At 43.6% G+C, this 24,109-nt stretch overlaps 2 protein-coding genes across 2 annotated transcripts in view; both read right to left on the bottom strand.

The window, feature by feature from the left end:
- Positions 1-12,590, bottom strand: part of GNAI3 (G protein subunit alpha i3) — a 40,159-nt gene extending 27,569 nt beyond the window's left edge. Inside the window, exon 1 of the mRNA XM_027096320.1 lies at positions 12,340-12,590. Within this exon, the coding sequence (XP_026952121.1) occupies positions 12,340-12,457 (118 nt within the window). The 5' untranslated portion in view covers positions 12,458-12,590. The remainder of the gene's footprint in view (positions 1-12,339) is intronic.
- Positions 12,591-15,345: 2,755 nt separating this feature from the next.
- Positions 15,346-18,696, bottom strand: GPR61 (G protein-coupled receptor 61). Its single transcript, XM_027096319.1, has one exon. The coding sequence runs from the start codon at positions 18,137-18,139 to the stop codon at positions 16,784-16,786; it is 1,356 nt and encodes a 451-aa protein (XP_026952120.1). The 5' UTR covers positions 18,140-18,696; the 3' UTR covers positions 15,346-16,783.
- Positions 18,697-24,109: the final 5,413 nt, after the last annotated feature.

Below are 24,109 nucleotides of genomic sequence, written 5' to 3'. Positions count from 1 at the left end.
CCAAAGAGGCTTAAAATGCATTAAGAAATTTTTGATAAAACTTAATTGATATATTAGAGTATCTGCCTGCCCATAACCCCTTCTGGAGAAATCCCTATTTCATTTGCAGGGTGGGTGGCCTACAGGATCTGGGCCATGCCCCTCTCTGTGGCTGGATAATGAGTAATACCTGACACAGGAGTCACCCAGTACAGGCGGACAGAGGGCCTACACCCTGTGTGATCTAGCTCCGAAAGATGAGGAAGACCAGCCAGATTTTCTGAGGAGTCTGTACTGGAAGATACAGAAAAAGTCATCCTAAACTACAAAGTCACAATGTGTGAAAACCTAGGTTACCATTATAGGGCTTCATGCACATCAATACCATAAAGGAAAGAATTCAGAGGAAGTTGATCTGGAGAGAAAACAGAATAGACAAAGGCACAGAGAGACTTAGAGATGTCATGAGAGAAGAGAATCCATACAAAAGAAGAGATAGAAAATGAGTGAGGAAAGAGACCAAGAAGACAAAAAAGAGAGGAAGAGACCAAGGAGAACAAGTAAAGACAAGAAAGTAAAAAGAGGCAGAAATAGTGAATAATGAAGACAATGAGAAAGAAACAGAAGAAAGGCAGAGAAAATAGCCTGGCCAACGCCAGAGCTGCCTCAGTTTCTGCGGCCTGATTCTTCAGGTCTTCCTTCATTCTCATAAAACCTATCTCTATTCTAACAATAATTCCCCTCTCCAAGTCTTTGAGCTAGTTTGAGTGAGTTTTCTATTCCTTGTAACCAAACAAAACAAAAAGGAAAACCACCTTGAATGGAACTGGCTTTAAGTTAATTAGAATCAATTACCCCTTTTTCAGCCTTTAAAACTTTTTAAGTTGTTTCAATTAAATACTGAATACAAAAAGGGATATTTATGACATGTGTGTGACAAAACAAACATCTATGTACCTATCACCCAATATAAAAAATTAAACATTACCAGTTATCTCTGAAGTCACCTATGTGTTCCTCCCCAATATCAATTACTTTTTCATTAAGTATTTCCAGAGGGTGAATATGCAATAAGGGAGCGGGAGAAATTTTTTTAACTCCCTAACAACCAAAATATGTCCGGCTTACACAGTAGTGCGTCATTTATTCAGTTTCACATCTTTCATGGACATGATCCTATCATTTTACAAGCCTTATAAACCATAAAGTAGAAAGCTAATAGCCATTTTAACATTCATAAATCACCTAAGGAAAATGTTGGTTTGATTAAACAGGAAAAAAAAAAAGAGGCAGCTCACTCAGCCAAGTAGCTCTCCTCAAAATCTTTTCACTTGAGAATATGAACAAGGTAACTCGAGTGTTGCTAAGGATCATGTGTTCTCTTTGGGCAACTGGCCAATTTAGAGGGAGAAGAGGGGTTTCTTCCTCACTTTTGTGGAATATAGAAAGAATGCTTAAGGGATCAATCACTTGCGAGCAAGAAGCGGGATCATTCTCTGGCTCCCGCAATGTTCTAATTTTGGCTTCTGGTAACTTTCCCTTTACTTCTTTGAAAGCAGAGCAACAAAATGTCACTATGGTGCTAATGCTAAATTATGGGATGTACATATGACCTGACTGAAAACTATTTTTGAATAGGTACATTTCTTACTAGCTCTGCCTCGAAATTTTGTGAGATAAAAATGTAAAATATACATTTAACCCACACAAATAATTCATATGTAGTGGAGATGTCCTACAAAGTTAACTGCAATGTTAAATCCATTCATCAAATTTTTACATTTAAAAATATTAAAATCATATCCCCATCTAAGTCTCAAACATTGACAGCAGCATACAGCACTTTTCTACATGCCTATTTAATTGAATGTAAATTAATACCAACTTTAAAAATTCACCAATAACAAAATATTATAAATTCAGTTGCCTACAATTTCAACTCAGTTTCAATTCAAATTCAGTTCCACATTCCCAAGGATGCCTACAATTTCAATTTCCTTTACCATATAAATGCTCACCAATGTTGTAAGTCAAAACCCAAACGGAATTTGGAATGGCAAATGGTAGTGGAATGGCAAAAAAGGCAGGTAATAAGAGGGAGGAGAAAGCAAAGTCTCTAGATGGCTTCCCCACATTATATCTATATTTATCTTTATCTATCTATAATAAAATGTGGCTTTTTAAAAATACAGCTACTAAAAATTCAAATCAATACTCTTCAAATCCACTGCAAACCTTTCCAGCCTTACCTCCTACACTCCTCCCGTGCCAACCCTTTATTCCAGGGCAAATCTATTTGCTCACTCATAGTTCTGAGTCTTTGTACATACTATTCCCTCTGTCTGGATGTGCTTCTCTCCAGTCTCTGCCTTAAGAGTTCCTATTTATCCCTCGAGGTCCATCTCAAATGTCACCTCCTCTGGGAGGACTTCCCTGATATGTCTCTTCCTTCTCTTCCTCCTTCCAAAACTAGCTACTCTTTCTGTAACCACATTCCATTACCATTGTTTACTTGTATATCTCCACAATTGAACTGCTTAAAAGTTTTGTCTATTTCTCATTTATACTTCCAGGCTAGGAAAGTACCTGTGTACATATAAGACAACCAGAGATACCTAATCATAAATAAGTCAATAAATGAGCCTCCTTCTGAACACTGAAAACCAAAAAGCTTAATAAAAAGTGGCTTTGACTAAATGCAATGCAGTGTCCTGGATTAGATCCCGGAGCAGAAAAAGAACATTAATGGAAAAACTGCTGAAATTCAAATAAAGTGTGAAATTTAGTTAACATTAATGCACCAATATTAATCTCTTAGTACTGACAAATACACCACAGCTATGTAACACATCAACACTAAGGGAAATCAGGTGAACAGTATACAGGAACTCCATGCATTATTTTTGCGGCTTTCCTACAAATCTAAAATTATTCCAAAACAAAAAGCTTACTAAAAAACTTTTAAGTAGTCTAGAAAAAGTTGAAAGAACTACAAATACCAATGAGAACATGAATGTGGATTTTAATTGCAACCATAATAACAAAAATAAAAGAATAAGAAATATACTTCTCTTCTTAGAAGTAGAGAAAGGAAGGAAATTATTTTTAATAATCTGAAATGAACCAAAACATGTCAGGATTTATTAATATTGCAAAATAGTGAAAAGATTTACATCATTAAACTGAAGTAGTTCAATTTTTATTTTCAGAAATAAATAACTCAATATTGAAATAACCTGCATAGAAAAGTTAAGACTGTGCTATCATATCCCATACATCAGAACTACATTATCTACATAAATCATTATAGTATTTATATCATTACTTCAAACAGAGCCCTGTTTTGAAGTTAATGATTCCCATGTTCTAACTGCAGGAGATAGCGGGGGAAATGTTCTATTAAAGGTATCTCATTCTAAAACAATCCTTCTATAATTTATAGTAATTTGTAAAATATAACTTCCAAAGTCGTGGGCAAAATTCATTTCCACATTAGCTCAAGAGCAGTGACTAAAGAGGAGTTTTGCTGTTTCTCAACTGATTTTAAAATATTTTAAACTTAATGATTCTAAAATCATACTGGTAAGTTCCAAGATCATATCATAATATACAACACTATCCATTAAATAAAAACATAAAAACTAGGGATATCAATACATGGCTAAAACAGAAATCCAAATACAATGTAACCTTTTCGTTAGTTCTTAGAATTCAATGGAATACTATTTTAGTTTTCAAATCCAACTTGAAAGAATAAAGGAAATTTTGAGTATCTGACCCAGTGTAAATAGGTTGCACAATCAACCACTACAGGAAGATTAATTACAATATGACAAGAATCCAGCTACCTTGCCAATTTTAAAGAGGTCTGATTTAAATGGTCCCTAAATCACCAGTGTAATAAGTGTTAACACCAGGCCACATGAATAAAAGCAGGAGATACAAGAACAATTTAAATATACAAATAGTGCATATTTTAATCCTGGTGAGAGATGCCTGACATGCCAGCTGTAGATTTACATGAGCAGCTAGAAAAAATTTAGAATACGATCTACTTTTAAGTTAAGCGACAAAAACTTTTTGAGATGTAAAATACTAACATTATCCAAAAAACTAAGACTTTTGTAGGAATGTTAAAACATTTACCCATTCGAAAATTAGACTGATGACTATAGCAGCAAAATAGTAATGGAACAATGCATACAATAACATCTCAGCTAATCCTTAACAGTCTTAAATTTTAAGTATCTTCCAAGTCTAACTTAGAAATCAAAGGAAATTCATGTCTAAAGACTATATCCGGGAATTCCCTGGTGGTCCAGTGGTTAGGACTCCGTGCTTTCACTGCCGAGGGCCTGGGTTCAATCCCTGGTTGGGGAACTAAGATCCTGCAAGCCATGCGGCGCAGCCAAAAAGAAAAAAGAAGAAGAAAAAAAAAAAGACTATACCCTCCTGAAAATTGTTTCTAAGATCACCTAGGCCATTATTCAGGTACAAGTCAAACAAATTTGGTCTTTTTGGTATCTTTTGTTTGCTTGGTTCTTACCAGATATGTTCATTTCTGTTACCACCTAATAGCAAAACATCGAAAATAGTATATTTCATTTACATACAGCATTGCACCAAAACTAGAACAATTAAACAGTGATCCTAACACAATGTTATTCAGTTCAAGCAGCCTGAATTACAGAAACGATATACATGATTACCAAGGAGGTAAAAGGATAGCCTGGATAGATAAAGGCCTAAAGATAACTCTAACTTGCTCAGCACTGATAAAGAATTGTACCAAAGTGAAGATCATTAAAATTGGTGGAGAAATCAAATACTAGAAGAACTTCTTTATATTCTCTTGAACATTTACATAAGGGTACTTTGTGAATTTATGTCTTTCAGGTTTTTAACTTCAGTTTTTAACTATCTTCCTAAACAGGTTTATTAAGTTAAACTACTTTCAATCAAACTCAAGAACAAGAGAAATAACACAAAAATAGCCCGCTTTATAACTTGCTAAAATATTCCATCTAGTTGATAATATTAACTTCACAGACAAGGGACCCCTGAGGTCAGACCTCATTGTACAGAAAAAGGAAAATGAAGCTCAGAAATTAGGACTGCTCTCCCAGTTTTCAGTCTCTGCTCTTTGCCCTACATTACATGGTATCTCCTATTTCTGAATTGAGTTACTAGTTCAAATAGATGGATTTTATTAGTGCTAGTCTACTGTATTCTGTTGACTACAAAACAAATTTTAAAACAAATTTCAGTAATCTGAACAAATTTAGTGTCCACTGCTCTAGACAATTCTTATGAGACCCACGTTTAAATTTTTTGGTCTTTACTGCTAATATTCTAGCTCTTGAATACTTAAAACATCTCTTCCTCCCCATTTCCCCTGACAAGCCCCACCCCGCAATAAAACAAAACTAAACTAAACAGGAGAAGACACAGCATGGATAACTAAAAGCTATGAGCAATCTCTTTGCCAAATGTTTTTACCTACTCCCTAACAAAAACCTCTAAGCAACGTTATTAACAAGGAGCAAAATGGTCCATTTTACCTCTTCCCTTAGCTCTGGACAATTTTCTGGTGCTCATAAAAATAATAGGGGGGAAAACTAACCGGAAAAAAGCAGGGACAATGAAACATAGACCCTGAACTGATTATATGCATTTAAGAAAATTAATTCCTGAATTAAAATCGAAGGTAATTAAAATCAGGTAATATTAACTATTCTGAGTTGGATGCATTGATAATGGGAGTTTAAAATCCTGCACCTACCTCAAGTTGAATTTAATTACATCTCCCAACCATACAAAATGACAACTTAATGTTGAGAATTAGCAGGCATGCTCTTGTGAATTAAAGAAAAACTAAAGCAATGATATGTTTAGTTCTTCAATATTTCCATCTCATTCCATTATTTTCAACTTATATTCAGTGAGTGTCTACTAGGTGGTAGGCACTGTCATCTATTAAACACTAACTTTCTAGCCATGCCTTTTAAATTGAGAACTTGACCCACCTAGTCCCTGAAAGGGTCAGCCTTATGAAACTCATGATACCCCACAGCCCCGCCATATTCCCACCAGAGAACACTAGACTGCGGTAGGCACCTGACAAGGATGGGCCAATCTGATATTCTTTCCCAGGAACCTGGAATGCGAATCCTGGGAACCTGAGTCAGATGACATGAAATGCCTGAACTACCAGGTTAGGCAGTGTGAGATCCAGAGGTATGAGAGTAAGTCAAAGTTGAAGACTGGGGGAAGGGGAGTAGGGGCAAAGAAGTCCTGTGAACAGAGAAAGCTGTTCTGAAGAGGTGACTTACCAACAAAGCAGAGCAAGTGACCAGTCTACTCTAGGAGAAATGGGGGGAGGGGACATGTATTACATTCCATGTGCATGCAACCTGGTTGTATTGCATTTCTTATCTATCCTTGTCTGATGCCTATGAAGGTGCCTACTGTGTCCTTTCAACAAAGCCTTCCTTGACTGGAAGAAGTATGAATTTCTATTCCTTTCAGGCAAAACACCTTAGCATTATCTTAGGTGCTGCAGCAGATATAAAGATAAGAAATACCTACTTCTGGGCTTCCCTGGTGGCGCAGTGGTTGAGAGTCCGCCTGCCGATGCAGGGGACACGGATTCGTGCTTGGTCCGGGAAGACACCACATGCCGCGGAGCGGCTGGGCCCGTAAGCCATGGCCACTGAGCCTGCACGTCCGGTGCCTGTGCTCCGCAACGGGAGAGGCCACAACAGTGAGAGGCCCGCGTACCGAAAAAAAAAAAAAAAAAAAAAAAAGAAAGAAATACCTAGTTCTCTTGGCCCTCAAGGACCATATATAGTGAGGAGCTGCTAAGTATACAAATAACCATAATATATGGTAAACAGTAAGCATAAACAGTACTATGAGGTTTCAAAAAGAGGGACAGATCATATCCAATTCAGAACATCAAAAAGGTTTCATGGAGGAAAGGGAACTAAAATAGAAATAATAGATGGACCTTGGGATATTTTTTAAATGTATTTACTAAGAAAAATAAAATGTCAGAATCCTAAGTCAGTCAATAACAAAAAAATTAATTTTACTGGCCCATGAAATACAAAAATCTGGTAACAACTGAGTCATAGCACTTGGCAACTGACTGGTTATATGGATGAGAGCAAGCCAGGAGTTAAAAAAACGAGTTCAGTTTTCAGTGTAGATGATTTTGAGAATGACAATGCCGGAACAGAAAAGTTCACAACAGGTGGATTTGGGGGAGAGAAGTGAGGAGGGGAGGCAAGTTCTGTACTGGATATATTGACTTGAGGCAAGCGTCACTGGGGGAACTGGAGAAAGAGCAGCCATCTCAAGTACAGAAAACAGTTTTCTCAAAAATTCCAAGGAAAAAACTTTTAGAGAAAAGACGTAAAAGACTTTTCACAAGGGAAATACAGTAATATTTAAAGAACACCTATTATGTGCCAGCACCTATTATGTGCTAGGTTTTTTCTTTTTCATTCTGAATGTTCCATTTTTGCCCAGCTACTGATTTTCCTGGTCCAAAGATGAAGGACTTTAAGGAGGTTAGGCAGTACCATGGAAGAAGAACTTGATGAAAAATATGGCTCTTCTCTCCAGAAAAACACATGTAACCACAAATTTCGCTAAAAATTTTAGAAAGTTCATGGATCTTCTGAAGCCCTAAGGGGTACACACACCCCAGGTTGTTTTTTTTTAAAGGCATGATGTGGAAGAAACTGTGAAAGAAGAGACAGGGTTCAGAAAAAAAGAGGAAATATCTGTAGAGACTCAACCACTCCCTTTTCATTTCCAAGCAACTAGAGGATGAAGCAGCTCAGCACCACGGGGGAGGGATAAAGTTGAGGTTCTACCTAACTTCTCTAAAAGAACAAACTACTTTTATCAGAGACCACTGCTCCAAAACTAAAAGACTTTTTGTAATAGTGCAAATACATTCAATAGGCTAAAATTTTTAAAGAAACACAGTTGCAGCCCTGATTAAAAAGTTACATGTCCTGTCAAATCTACTAAGTACTAAGCACCCAACTCTATGGTCATCCCTGTACTTACTACATAATTAGCATACTCAGGCAAGATTACAATACTATAATTCCTGAAAAGGATACCACACTTTCAGACTGCAGAAGTGATGAATGCAAATAAAAGACACAAAGAATAATAAGTGCTTATAAGAAATAAACCTATTTTTGCACTGTGAATTTCTGTTTTTTATGCCAGTTTCTTTTGCCCAGGCACGAGATGCATCCCCACAAGAAATCTAATAACTGTCCAGGAATCTCAAGCCAAATAAATACCAAACATTATAAAGAAAGGATATCATCTTATGACAATATAATAGCATATTTATCAAAGGACAGTCTGATTTTCAATAACAAGCATATTCAGCCAGTAACATGCAGATATTTAAATGTAAATAATCAAATATAAAATATAGGGTTTAAGTGAATTAGATGATTCCAATTCTCTGCATGCAACTTAATTTTTTTTTTTTGCGGTATGCAGGCCTCTCACTAATGTGGCCTCTCCCGCTGCGGAGCACAGGCTCTGGACGCGCAGGCTCAGCAGCCATGGTTCATGGGCCCAGCTGCTCCGCAGCACGTGGGATCCTCCCAGACCGGGGCACGAACCCGTGTCCCCTGCATCGGCAGGCGGACTCTCAACCACTGTGCCACCAGGGAAGCCCGCAACTTAATCTTTGCCATACCACTACCAGCAAAATCCTAAAGAACAAAGCATTAACTTCATTTTGTATAACAATGTTTTCTCAAGATCTGCTAAGGGGAACTATCAAGAAATGGATAGACAGAGATAGCATAGGAGTAGATCATTCAAAAACTTACAAAACTAAATGATAATGTTTAATTCCTTTTACCACAAAACAGTTATATTAAAATTCCTTGAAGATCTTTGAAAAGGGTACATTAATATTTGAAAAATAATCAAATATCTGTCTGAAACACCCTTGAAAAAAGTAGCTAAAATGATAAGTTTTCCAAACATCATTGTAATGACAGAAGTCATCACTTAGTGAATATTTATCTGCTAAGTATTTTACATACATTATCTCATTTGATCTTCTGAAATAAGCATCACATCCCCACTTTATATATGTGAAAATTAAGACTCATATGTTTAAGTTACATGCTCTGGGTGTCACAGCTAGTAAATGGAGGTGGGAATTGAATTCAGTTTTATGAGACTCCAAAAGCAGTACTCTTATGCATTATCCCAGTGATTCCCAACTTTGGTCACATAATGTCGCATGCTGAAAATGGTAATACTTGTAAAGCTTACTGAGGTAAGCTGGAGGGACTTGGTGAAAATAATACATATTTTCTTAATATTATAAAATTATGACATGAAAAATAAAATACAAAATATTACAGATGATATTAAATACTAATTGGTATAAACCTTCCAAATCAAATATTTTCAATTGCCAAATTCAGACTTTACTGATGGAATCATATCAAAAATGTTCAAATATCATTCCAACTGCTGTAAAATTTTGAGAAGTTAATCATAAAATGATTTAAAAATCATAAAAATGATTTAAAATTTCAAAACCATAAAACATTTGCAAACAGCACACTGTATGCCTTCCTATGCACTACACTCTGGTTAGGAAGCCCTGCATAACATAATTTTGTTTTTCTGTAGAATATTATGATTAAACACTAATTTGGTATATCAAGAGCTTCTCAATAACACATCTAAAAGAAATTTAAACCAAAGGTAACCAAAGAATTATAATACTGCATTCTTCCTTAACTAATCTGAATTTCTATAGTACCTTTAATCTGTAACATTCATTTTGATATAATAATAACAATGGTGGCTAATATTCATTACACTAATATTTTGTGCCAGACTGTTCTACTTCACATTATAATCATATTTAATCCTCAGAGCAATCCTATGAAGTACCTCTGTTTTCTCCATTTTAAAGATGAGGAAACTGAGGCAGAGAGAAATTGAGTAAACAACTTTCCAAGGTTATAGTTGGTAACTGGAAATTAGAATTTGAAACTGTCTGACTTCAGAGCCCATGTTGTTAATCACTATGCTAAATTACATCCCCGCAAGGAAGGAAATACAGTAATATTTAAAGAACACCTATTATGTGCCAGGAAACCCAAAAGTAAGTAAATAGATCTCAACTTAGACCAAGTTTGATAGTTTTACAGTGATGAGGTAAAAATGACTTGCATGTACATCAAAGGAGGTATTCGACAGCAAAAAGAAAATTATTTGTATACAGTGATGGGTGTATTTTGCTTACAGAAATAGCAAGGAAAATAACTTTAATTTCATAAGTGTGTTGTTATGGTTCAAGCAAGAACATCTCTCTCTGCCACCTATTTGAATTTGTTGATTTAACTTGCTCAAGAATATAAAAAAATCTTACTTAAAACAATGAAATTGATGAAAAGTAAAAGCAAATGTTTTTACTTACTGCTTTTGAAGTTCCCTAAGTGATCATGTGTTTAATTTTGTTTTTAATTAAATGTACTATTTATAAAGTCCTGTATCACAATAGGCTAATGTCCTGAGGGGATCTCTAATGACGAATGTAAATCAAAATAACCACAGAAGATGAAAATACACCTTTACTTTCATAACTAATCAATCGAGACAATGCTAATGCCTTGAGTATTTTGGTTTATATCAAACATCTGAAAGGCCCCAAGGAGCAATGTCCAACATTAGCTGGCACATGCTGGTTAACAGTATATATTTAAGAAGCACCTACTATGTACCAGGGACCACGCTCATTCACAAATGATACTGTTATACGGAGAGTGGCAGTCTGGAATTTCAATTTTATTTCATATGTTCTGTAAGATCGGGTATTCAAACTGAAAGCTCAAGCTCCAACGCATAACTTTCCCTCTTTATCCAAAAAGCTGTTACCAGGGCTTCTGCAATCTACAAACCATCAAACATGTTAATATGAAAAGACTAGCATGGCCACCCAGAACACCCTGGAGTACAAAATAAACCCTGGGTTATGGCGGTGCATTGTGTCCTCTGGAGCTTTACACAATAAAAATTTGGCACTTCTCCTAAAGCAACTTCTTTTTCCCAAAAAACACTTGTTTTAAAAAGTAAAGTTCTATTGCTTACAGAAACCATTACTCTTATTTAGTCTTCCCTGACAGATCCCTAGAAAATACTAAAGGTGAAGAAATGTGGCTTGATCTTTTGGTAAGCTGATGCCAGGGTACTTTATGTGATTTACTGAGCCTCTAGAAACCAGTCTCTCAAAAATTCTAAAACTAACCATGCTGAGTAAAATGCATCTGACTGTACATAAAAGCTACTTAAAACAAATGTCAGGTAAAATAAAAGTAATTCCTGAAGCCAATATTAAAAAAAAAAAAAAAGAACAGCTCACCAGAAATCTGTCACTGTCACACCTTTTACAGTAAATATGTCCAATATTTATCTTATCCTAAGATAACTGCAGTCCCACTGCACATCATCCCTAGCAACTATTCAGCAACTCCCACTGTGTAATCTATTATCATCACATCTTATGCCACAAACCTCAAACCAGCAAGTCCTTAAATCTCCTCAGCTCACACAACCTCCCACTTTATAAAAACAAGGAAAGGAGTTATAAAACCTTAAGAGAATAAAAATAATAGAAAAAGATGGATAAGTACACACAGCTTCTGCACCCAAACTCTTTTCCTTTACACCTGAGAACTTGTCATTTATCTCAACCACACATCTTCCTGCTCCTGGATAACCCAGAGTTCCTCCACCTTACCGATAGTTCAAAATGCCCACTCTCTAATAAATGACAAGATCCTATGTGACCACTCTGTCCCTGCCCCCCTCTCTATTTATATTAATTATTCAAGCCTCCTAACTCTAACCTGTCATAAAATACCACCACGCTCCAAACTCACAAGCCATTATACAAGCCCAACACACTCTTCCGTCCTCGCTACCAACTCACTCCAACCCCTCCCTTGCAAAACCTTCCCTAACATCAGCTCTTCCTTTATGAGCTTTTCCCATATTCCTAATACAGTCTCAATGTCCTACTGGACCACACTTTCAAGCTCTCTTCGCTGAACCCAATTCCAGCATGGAGGCACACCCTCTCTCCAGCCTAATTCCTACCACCCCAAAACCCCACCCCCTCATCACGCCCTCCGGCCTCAGCCACCAACCCCCCACACCCCGCCCCACGTCCGTCACGCCCTCCAGATCCTTTGGGGTCCTCTCCTCCGGCCCGGCCTGACCCCCCGCCCAGGACTCCCAAGTGCCTGGGCCCTCGGGAACACCCCGCCAGCCCCGCCCCCAGCCCCTCACCGAGTAGCAGCAGCTTCACTTCTTTGGCCGCTTTCTCCCCGTCCTCCCGCAAGTTGCGGTCGATCATCTTGCTTCGCTCCACCGCCGCCTTGTCTTCGGCGCTCAAAGTGCAGCCCATGGCGGCGGAGGGAGAGGGGACCAGGCCCGGGCTCACTCACACACCGGAGACCGCGGCTGGGCCGGCGGAGACAGCGTCTACTGTTGGGCGGCGGCCCTCTCCGTCAGCTCCCTGAGCGCCCAGAGAAACCGGATATCCGGCGTTTTACGACACTTCCGGCAACGCCCGCGGCCGTTACTTCTCGGCCCTGTCTGGCTAGGGTAAAGGAGGAACAACCGGGAACGGGAGAACGAAGAGAGGAACGAGCAGGTCAAGCGGTCGTTCCGTGGTGTAGGGCTGCCCTGTCGATCTCGCCGGGCGCCGCTCGACCTTAGTCCCCTTTCACCTTTTCGGCTGCCTTATTTGGATAAGTGTGGAAAAACCAGGGACTGGCTTCTCCGGCTCAAGACACCCTCCCGAGGTCACACAGGCGGCTTCAGATTGACGTGGGGGATAGGAATTCCCAAATAAAAGGCCGCAGCCCACAAGGAAATCTCTGCTGGGAATTTCTCACTGGCCAGAAAACCCAGCTGGACTCTGGCTGTGGAGATCCGGGGCCTCTGCCCAAGTGTAGGACACTTTCTCGGCCGGAGTTGTCTCAACCAGATCTATAGGATGAGAATTACAGAGTCTGGGCCCTGGCCACGCTCTACATCTGAAATTAGTAAGACCGACCATGCCTGGGACTTTATCTATCCCTTTCTGCTCTCTCCTCTGGCCCACCGCCTCCTGCTCTCAAAATGTACCCAGTGAACTAGAGAGTTGCCCAGCCACTACGTTGGTAAAGGGTCACTTGAAATCGCTAACGGATCTTACTTTACTTGAAAGGTAAGAGTGTAGTTTCTCCATAAAATTTCCATGCTGTCTTTCCCCAACATAAGCCAGTTTTAGCGCTCACATATCGTCCTGCGTTAAGGGCTTAGGACTTCTACCAGGTTTAGTCAACCAAAGTTCCACACCCTAAAACAAACCAGTGCATCCTGTGAATCTCCTATTAAAATTACCTGTTGTACCACATGAAAAGGAAAGTTCTGGTAAAATTTACCTCTCAGCCATAGCATCACCTGAAAGTTGATAAATCACCTATAAAAGCCCCAGACTGATAGCCTTTTTACTCATAATCCTGGATACTAAGGTGAAAGTAGCCCTAAATTACCTTTACTTCCAAATAGCCCCACAAATACTCTCACCATATATTCTAGGGAGGGGAACTCTTGTAGCCCCCAAAACCCTTCCCTACAATTAAATATTATCTCCCCAATAGAACCTAAACCTTAGAATATACGGTCCAAACAGAAAGGTCTATATGGTGATGGATGATCATTAGAGGAATTTCTTGAGAGCCACCTTAAACAGCCTCATCCACCATAATTTATTATTGCCAGTTCTTTAAAGTTCGAAGTCTCCTACTCTTTTCCAAGTGACCGTTAGAATAAAAGGGACTGCTTTCCCATAATCAATACTTACGGGGAAAAAGGGCAAGAGGAAAGGGAAGAAAAACCAATATTTATTGAGTACCTATTTGCCAGGTATGGCTAGGTGCTTCCATGTGTCATCTCTTTTATTCCTCACAACAACCCTGTGAGGTAGGTTAATATTATCCCCATTTTTACAGATGAGGAGATAGGCTCAGAGAAATTAAGCATCTTTCCCAAGTTCACACAGTGAGTAAGTAGATCTGACTCCAAATTCACTCCTTTTCTACCATGCTACTATAAGATGTTACCTGGGCGACCTGACAACAGAAGGTTTTCATCTAGGATTGAAAGTTACCCCAACACCACCAGGGTGCAGGAAAAAAATAACTTGAGAGCACGGTTTTCTCAACCTGTTGATTTCTTCGGTGGATTTAGAGGTCAAATTTTGTCCAGGAATGGCTTTCACAGCTAAGAATTACATATAGAACTTTACCAAGTGATCCTGGTGATTAGAAAACCCCTGGAAGGTGGTCATGACAAATTGTTGGGAAAGTTCTCAGCATAATAGAAGAGAAAATTTTATTTCCTTCATGATCCACTCTGGGAAAAATAAATGGCAAATGAACCAGCATATGTCAAATTCTGTAATAAACACCAGTGAGATCACAGTGTCAGGAAACTTCAGCCTGAATTTGCCATATTCTTGTACTTAAGATTTTCTCCTTTGATGTATGTGAAGGAAGAGTTGGAGGGCAAAGTCAAACAAAAGGCAAAATAAGTTAACAAAATGGCTGCCAGGCAGTGTTTAGTGTCCCCCCCTCCCTCCCCACCTGCACTCATCTTTCCTAGCTCCACTGGACTCACACTGCCACCTGCTGGCAATGTTTAGGGTCGGCTAGCTCATCAGTGGTGTTCGGAAGAAGTTTTCACCCTATCTAGGAATGAGATTCCTCCCTTATGAATTTATCTTTAGAAGGAGGAGAGAGAGGAGGAGAACATGCATTTCAATCGCAAAAGACTCTCCTCGATGTATATATCATCTAAGGGATTTCCTCAATGTAATAAGCACTGGACTAGAGTAAGTCTAGTGGTAGGAAGACAGAAACCTGGAAAATTTCCTAGATCTGAGGAGGAGAAGCTGCCCAGTTTCATGTAATAAATTATTTTCTTCAACTAGAGTTTCATCTATAGCCCCCAGACTTTTCAATCTGCAGGAAGCCTCCATATAGGCATCTTGCTGCAATAGGCTGAACTCTCAGAAGTTAGAACCATGAACATATTCCTCAATATATTTCTCTTAACACATTCCATGGTGCTTTACCATATGTAAATGCTCTGTCAAAATACAGGGTACCTGATCAAATTAGGCTGTGAACTCCTTGAAGGCAGTGACTCCAAATCCTCTGTGTGAGTCCCAGAGAATAGGGTATTCAACTATCATGCACTGAGTTGAACTGAAGGAGTCAATGTTGATATCAGCATAACTTTTTATAATAAAAATTATTTATTAACTGTTCAGAGGGGAAACTGTCCCACTCCCACCAAGCCATCTTCCTCTTTGATGCTCAGTCAAGCCAGGAATTTGTTCAAATACAGATCACACCACCATGTGGTCCTGCCTCAACTCTCTAATGTGACCTGATTGAATTGAGGGAAGTGGACGGACGGGTAGTCCTAGATGGGTGTCCTGTCCAGTTTGCGATTATTCCCCCTCCCTTGAATATACCACCACCAAGACCACCCAACACAGTTCCTACAGTCTCAATCAGTGAACAGCTGAGCCCAACTACCGTGCCCCCTCTCCAACCCAGGGCTGCAGATAGGAGAGAGATTTAAGTCTTTGTCACTGAAGCTAATTTTGAGAGCGATGAATGGGAGTAGGGAGGCATTTAATGAACCATGGAAACCCCACCTTTCCCATTCCCAACCTTAGTCTCTTGTACCCGATTGTCCAGAGGGCTGGCGATGGGTCACTGCCATGAGGAGAGAGATCAGGGAGGCCAGCTCTGGAAAAAAAAGATTTACAGTATTATTGGTCTGGGTTACTACAGGCCTCTCTGTATCCAACCACCTTAGCGATTCAAATGCTAACCCCCACCTTCAGCCATCCAACCCCCAATCTTTCCACTTCTTCATCCTAAAAGACAAAGAGAAAAACCATCCTGCTTTATTCTTGCCTCTTTTAAGATCAAGCCCCAAACTTGATCTCCCATGTCCAAAAGAGAAACTGAAAAATACAACAGAACGGCTGTTCCTGGAGGGTGGGAGAGAGAGAGCTGCAGTCAGCTGTCCTCTATTCTACTCTGTGTTCCCTGATTGCTATTTCCCCTTGCTTGGCCAAACTCAAGAAAGGAATATACCCAGCTGGTCCTCTCGCTTTAAGGAAACCTCAGGTTTAAAACTAGAAAAAAAAATCTATTAACTCAAAGGAAACACTTGGCTGTAATTTAGTTGTTTTTAAACCTAGCAAGGAAATGAGAAGACATGGGTCATTTTCTTACCTTGCTTGAGTGCAATTTCTTCCCTGGACAATTACACTGAAAAATGAAAGGTCCTAAAGGGTCCCCAGAATAACTCCAAGCCTGGTGTGCTGCCCTATATCTTCCAACTCCTACCCTTATAGTTTCCCTGCTTCCTGAGTCATGGAAAGTTCATTGGTTGAGAGGCATCATCTCACCTTCTTGACCCTTTATTCTCGTCACCATCTCACCAGGTTCCCTCCCCCAGTTGTCAAGGCTCACAGCCATGTCCAAGGCTTTTGCTGCATATCCATCCAGTTGGCTCTGTTCCTGACCCAGAAAACACTAAGCGAAAGCTGTGTGCAGAGACCCCCAGCCCCAGCTAGCTGGGAAAAGGTGATCCCACAAGGAGTTCCTTGCGGTCCTAACCGGCCCCCAGCCCCATCTCCCTCCAAGTGTCCAGCAGCCCATCAGGACTCCAGTCGTGGTGAGGGGGCAGGACGGAGGTAGCTGTCCGACACGATGATGTCGCTGGTGAGTTGTTGCTCCAGGAACTCAGAGGTCTCCTCAGCTATCTGGCCGGGGATTCGAAAGTCAACAGCAGGCGGCTCCTGCTTGGGGCTGGGTACAGGTCGGGAAACCCAGGACTCCGTGGGACAGCCAGTGCCCTGAAGAAACTGCAGGAAGTTCTCCTCAATGGAGCCCTCCCGGCTAGGCAGCCTCAGCTCCTCCTCCGGCGCCTGCTTGAAGAAGCAGACAAACTGCTTGCTCAGCTCCCCCCGGATCTGCCGATTGAGACATCCATAGAAGAAAGGGTTGGAAGTGAAGCAGAAGTAGCCAATCCAGGTCACCACATTCTCGACCTGCCCGGTCAAAATGGGCTGAGCACTCAGGGCGACGTAGAGGTGAAAAGAAAAGTAGGGCAACCAACAGAGCAGGAACTGTCCCCCTACAGCCAGGAGGACCACTGCTGCCTTCCCTCCCCCAAACGTCCGGTGCGGGGTGGTCTGGGGGGCCCCCGAGCTGGTGACCATGGTGGAGCGGCTGCTGAGAGACTCGGAGCGTTGCCGGGGGTTCTCCATCCACGTGGGCAGCGGTCCGTGCTGCATGGCAGCCACTCGGGCTACTCGGAACATGCTGCAGTAGACCACTAGGATGAGGAGCAGGGGCAACAAGAAGTAAAGGACAGCAAAGACCACCACAAAAAGCTGGCAGTAGGCACTGTGGCTCCATTGGAGTGAGCAGCCTGGGGGAACACGGGGAGCTCCCTCCTCCAGGGAGACCCTTCCCAACACCGGCACAGAAGCCATGGCCAAGGCCTTTACCCACACACCCACCAGAACAGAGGCCACCAGCCCCAGCGTCATGCGCACCTCGTAGCGCATGGGGTGGACCACATAATAGTAGCGCTCCACGTTGATGGCCGACACCGAGAGAATGGCCAGGCTAACAAAGCATACGCTCAGGAACAAGTAGAGGCGGCAGGCAACCTCACCAAAGAGGTCACGGTCAAAGAGGGCGGAGCTGGAGAGCATGGCCAGGGGCATGAGGGTCAGGGCAGCCAGCAGGTCCACCAGGCAGAGGTGGAAGACAAAGACAAACTTTCGAAGGGCGGGTGTCTTGGCGATAACAGCCATCACAGCAGCATTGCCAGCCACAGCGGTCAAGTCCAGCAGGAGCATGAAGAAGAGGGCCACAGATTCTGAAGCCACGTCCCGCAGCCCTACCTCCGGGACCCCACTGGCAGTAGAGGGACCTGGGGTTTGAGGGACCCTCCCCAGAGTGGAAGAGTTCCCTGATGACGGGGGGATGGGGGAGGACTCCATGGGGCCGAAAGAGGACACCCAGGGCACCTCCTGTCACAGGCCCATCCCCCATCCTAGTCCAGTGACCCTGGGATGGCGAGCCCAGGCCCAGGCTTCCCAATTTTGTGTGTGCGGGTTGGGGTGGGGAGAGAGCGCTTCCTTCTGGAGCCTCTCGGGCAGGCTCTTGTTGCCAGCCCTCAAGGCCGGGGACTGAGGGCTCAGGAGGCAGCTCCGGGTCCACCTTGGTGACTGCAAGAAAGCAGGAGCGTGAGAGATGCAGGAGCCTCACCCACTCAACACTCCGTCTTCTGAGTGGTCTCCTGCTCCTTTCCTCTCTTCTCCACACCCTTCTCCCCTTTCAAGAACTGTTATCCAGGGACTCTAAATCCTCTGTCTCCCTTTCCCAGGGTCCTGCTGAGCTCTGGGATAGTGCCCAGTTTTAAGGTTGCTTATGTAAATTTCCTGATTTCTTGTCTCCTCAGAATGGCAGCAGCTGTCGAGGAGAAGGAGCACGAGATCAGGTTTCTAGTCCTAGGTCTGGGAGCTACTAACTCTTCTGAACTTCAGTTTCCTCATAAAGGCATCTGTAAAATGAAGGGAATAATACCTACTTCACAACTGTTTGGAAGATGCTGCAGGATTTATTAATAAAAATGCTAATAATAAGTAGTAACATGTCTATGGTGCTTTCCACATACCAGGCCCTGTTCTAAGCACTCTACGTATATTAACTCTTTTTTCTTTTTTTTGGTGGTACACGGGCCTCTCACTATTATGGCCTCTCCCGTTGCGGAGCACAGGCTCCGGACACGCAGGCTCAGAGGCCATGGCTCACGGGCCTAGCCACTCCACGGCATGTGGGATCTTCCTGGACCAGGGCACGAACCCGTGTCCTCTGCATCGGCAGGCGGACTTTCAACCACTGCGCCACAGGGAAGCCCCTATTAACTCATTTTAATCCTTATGCAACCCTATGAGGTAGATGTTATTCTTATCCCCATTTTGCAATCGATAAAACTGGGGCTTGCAAAGATAAAGTAACTTACCAAAGGTCACACAGCTAGTAAGTAGCAAGGTCCAGGTACGCACCCAGGAGGCCTGGCTCCCGAGCCAGTACTCCAGCCCACTGTGCCATACTGTGTTTGATGGTGCCCTCCACAGTGGCTGCAACATAACAGACATTCAGTAAATAGTTGTTGAATTTGAACCGTCTCTAAAAATGTCTCTCACCACTAGACAGAGATTACCTGAAAGGGGGAAGGACTGTGCATTGGTGTGCTTGGACATCACCATCCCCAAGACAAAGAGCTGCCACTTTGGGAGTGTTGAGAAGGACCAGTGAAAACAAAACATCCCAGGTAGAGGGAAACTGGGAGCTCAGCTCATCCGGACTCCACTGCTCCCAAAGCCAGAAGGGCGTAATTCATAGGAAAGCTGCCCTTCTCCACCCACTCATTAACTTCCCAAGGTCACTGTTCCCCCACAGGTGGGAGAGGAGCTGCTCCTAACCTCCCACTTCCCAGGGCCCTGGATCTTGGGTCATTGGAGCAGATCATCACAGGACCCCTGGCTAAAACCCTCCTATTCCTGGACTGTTACCACAGTCCCAGAACAAGGAGGGAGGAGTAGGCATCTGTGTAAGAGGTATGGAGGGGTGGAGGTGGGTGAGCATAAAGCAGAGAGGAAAACTGGAAGAAACTGGCAAGGGGCGGAGTCTTGAGTGTTCAGTGTCTCTCATTTCTCCTGCTCAAAGCTGTTTTACGTGTCTCATTATCCATGCTGAGTTTGCACAGAATTGAAATAAGTTGCTCAATGTACAGTTGACCCTTGAACAACATGAGTTTGAATTGTAGGAGTCCATTTACATGCAGATTTTTTTCAGTAGTAAATACTGCAGTACTACAGGAGCCCATCAGCAGTAGGTTGAATCTGCAGATGTGGAACTGCAGATTCAGAAGAATTGCAAGACGGAAGGCCAACTATAGATTATACCTGGATTTTCCACTGCTCAACGGGTCAGCGCCACTAACCCCCACATTGTTCAAGGGTCAGATATAATTTTAATTTTTTTTTGATTTCCATATGCCATTCTTGAAGTCCAGATTCCCTCAACATAATGTACTAATGTATCAAAATTAGAGGCAAACTGTGGACATGCCAAGTTCGATGGGCTTTCTGCAGACAAGCCAGAAGTTTCCTGGGTCAGTTTCCTAATCTGTAAAATGGGAGTTTTGAACTGGACAACCTCTAAGGTTCCCATATATGACAACATTTGATGGCTCAGTGAGTTCCCGGGCTATGGAGGGCCTGGTGGCTGCTCAGTTAAAAACGCATCATTTCTCTGACTGCAGTAAAGGGGCCCACTTGGGGCAGATGGGTCCTCTTGCCCCTCCATTGCTACAGCCTTACAATCACCTTGGCTTTTGGCATTACCACCAACCTTGCACTAATTTAACTTCCAGCATGCCATGCATACGATAGGTGCTCAGTACAATTTTGTGACCTGAATCAAACTCAAATTGATCAGTTGAATCTCTGCCCCCTAGGACATACTCCAAGAACACTCAGTCCATCAGTTGTGTGCCAGCCAGGGGCCTGACTTCTAGAATGAGTAACTTGGGCTCCTGGACTTGAAGCAGCCCTAACTTTGAACAACTACCTAGAGACGTGCCTCTCCCCGGGGATAAGAGACAGCACATGTCACATAGCCACTGGGTCTGCAGAGAAGGTGAAGACAGGGCCCAGAAATTCAGACCCTTCTCATAAGACAATCTGCCAGAAAAAAATGTGGAACGAAACACCAGGGGAGGCAACATTGCCCCTTACTCTCTATGCCATGACTCCCGCATTCCTTCTACCTGGGAGTGGGGCCCAGAAGACATGACTCTGAGGCCCTGGAAGCTAAATGAGTCAAGGCCCACCATGTCTGCATGGACATCAAGTGTCTGCCAGCAGGGCTTACCCAGGGTCCCAGACTGCAGGAAGCAGACATGGTTTCCACGTGGAGATGGAGGGGTGCTGTGCAGCCATGATGGAGCCCTAGGCAAGAAGGCATTGGACATTTCTCCTTTTCACCCCCTCAGCCTTGCCAGTATCTCTGCACTGACCCCTAAATTCCAGTATTCCCATTTACCTCCTAACAGAAGAGCCAATATACCTGCTCCCCAGCACTTCCTCACTGATGGACCAGGGTAAAGCCTGAGAGGGCTGTGGGTAACGGTTTCACAGGGGAAGCCCAGGGAGCCTCACTCCATTCCTAGCTCATATCATCATGCCTTCTCGGACACTCTTGTCCTCCCTCTGCTCCCTTCCAGCAACGCTTCCCTCACCTCTAGGACTTCTCAGTACCTGGAAGGCTTTGCCACCCGAGGATCTGGGGTCTGGGCCTCTAGCAGGGGTATGGTCAAGTTACAAACAGCCGTGTCTCAGGATGCAAGATGTACATAAGTGCCCATCCCAAGGCCACAGAGGTGTTGGGATTCACATACACCTGTTTCTTAGATGCAGAGCCTCCATCCCAAGGACCCGAGACTGGCCTCCCTTCAGAGAAGAGCGTGCCCCTCCTAAGCCAGGAGAGATTTTCAGGGGGCTACAGCACCTCTCCCTAGGAGAGTTGCCGACGCCCAGGACACAGAGTTGCCCGTCAGCCTGGATGCCAAAGGATTCATTCCTAGGATGAAGGGGACCCATTTCTATGACATAGAGCAAGATAGATGAGGAACCCTGTCTGCCTGCAGGATGTGGGTACTCCTGCTGGCAGCAGATCAATCCCCATCTCTAGGCTTCAGAGATACCCACACCCCAATATTGCCTTCGGGATACCTGGGGGCCCATCCCCTGACAAAACTGCCCACTGTAAGGTAGGATGGGCTGTACCCTTCTGTACAGTACCTCAGCATTCACCACCAGGCCTGGGTCTGGCCCCCATTCCTGGCCTAGTCGGCAACTCCTACCTTTGCTGAGCAGCTCCCGGCTCCCATGTGATAGCTCCTCTCAGCTGATGCTTCTCCAAGGCTGCTGAAGCCTGAACCACTGCAGTGATCAGTGAGAGGCAGCCGGCAGAGCAGGATGCGCTGAGAGCTTCTGGGTCCTAATGGCCTCCTGCTTCCCACCCAGCCCCTTGGAGCCACTTCTGCAGCCAGGAGCCAGGCACCAGTGCCCCCAGGCAAGGCGCCCAGGAGTGGGCCCAGCCCCTCCCCGTCCTCTCAGGCTTCTGGAGTGGTAACTCAAAAACCTGTTGGGGTCAGGTGATGGCAGGTGGGGGAGACCCTCCTGGCCAGCCTGATGACATAAAAAGAGCACTCAGAGTCAGAAAACCCAGGTTTAAGGCCTGGCTCTGGCAGTTACTAACTGTGTGACCTTGGGCCAGTCACTTGCCATTTCTGATCTTAGTTTCTTATCTGTTCAAAAAGAATATAGGACAGATGATCCCTAAAGGTTCCTGACAGCCCTGACACTGCATGGTTCTGTGACATCAGAACCAAGGTGCTTTTGTAGCAGGCCAGTCAGTACAGGTACAGGGCACTAGGGTCAGGTCTGGCAGGGGCCATGGCTCGAGGGCGTGGCCCAAGGTTTGGCTCCTTCGGAAGCTGCCGCATGTATAGCGAGGACAGGTTCAGGAGTGGCTGTCGGGTTTGAAGAGGAGCTAAGGGCCTTGTCCTAACCCTGCACTTGCCCCTCAAAAAGTGCCTTCCTATTGTCTTCTTAGATTGTATGTTTATGTGGTGTGGGGCTGAGAGAGCTGGTGGAGATGGGGGAATCCAACATCCTCATAAGCCACCTTGTGGTACCAGCACTGCACTGCTCCCTGAAGGCAGAGTGGGAGGCAGGTACTCAGGAAGGCTCTGATTGGTCTGGATCTGTGGGATCTACGGGATCTGCGGAACTGAGCAGAGCTGGGGAACATTATCGGCAGAAGGTCCAAGGCCAGGTGATGAGTCTTTGGAGGTGAAATGAAGGGGCATAGCTTCCCACCAACTATGAAGAAAACAGCTCCGGGCTTCCCTGGTGGCGCAGTGGTTGAGAGTCCGCCTGCCGATTCAGGGGACACGGGTTCGTGCCCCGGTCCGGGAGGATCCCACATGCCGTGGAGCGGCTGGGCCCGTGAGCCATGGCCTCTGAGCCTGCGCGTCCGGAGCCTGTGCTCCGCAACGGGAGAGGCCACAACGGTGAGAGGCCCGTGTATCGCAAAAAAAAAAAAATCTTAAAGAAAACAGCTCCCCCAGGATTAGGACTGACACCCAAGGATAGGATCCTAACATTGTAGAGCTGTAAGACATCCTACAGGCCAAGGCACCCACATTTGTGAGGCCCAGAGAGGTCAAGAGATTGCCCAAAGCCACGCATGGCAGAGCCATGAGCCTAGACAAGGAATTCAGGCATAATATCTACTCCAGAGCCCTCTTCCCTGAGACTCACCTATACGGGAACTCCCTCTGTCTCTAAAAGGGAAGAAAGGGAATTCTGGAATTGTTTACCAGACCCAACCCAAAGAGCCATAAGAACAATGAATCACCCAGGAAACTCAGAGGGGGCAAGGTGGCTGCCCCAGGTCAACAACAAAGAGGCCACTGACCAGCCCAGACCCGACCCTGTGATCTCCAATATCCCAGCCACCCTTTCTTGAGCTCTTACGAGTGCCAGCCCCTTTACATACGAGACCTTCAATCCAGTTCTATGAGGCAGCCATTACTCACCTTATTTTACAGATGAGGAAATGGGTACCCCAGGTGAAGTGACTTTGCCCAGGTCACATAGCTAGTAAATACCAGAGCCAATATTTGAACCCAGGTTTGTTTGAAGCCAAAGCATTTACTCCTTTCCCCCTGCCCCCATGGCTTCCCTGGAGGCCTGACATGAGACTCTGGGCTGAGGCCCTAAAGCCAATTCCATAGAAATGGCCACTACCTTCTAGGAAACAGCCTAAAACAAAATTAGATATACCTGAATACAGGGAAATCTAATTAAAATGTCAAATGAGAACCTGAAGAC

This window comes from Aethalodelphis obliquidens, unplaced genomic scaffold, assembly GCF_003676395.1.
Source record: "Aethalodelphis obliquidens isolate GAN/ISIS:26980383/991018 unplaced genomic scaffold, ASM367639v1 scaffold100, whole genome shotgun sequence".
In the NCBI taxonomy this organism is placed as follows: domain Eukaryota; kingdom Metazoa; phylum Chordata; class Mammalia; order Artiodactyla; family Delphinidae; genus Aethalodelphis; species Aethalodelphis obliquidens.
Note: the sequence above shows the minus strand (reverse complement) of the source record. Positions and strands in the feature narration are given on the sequence as shown.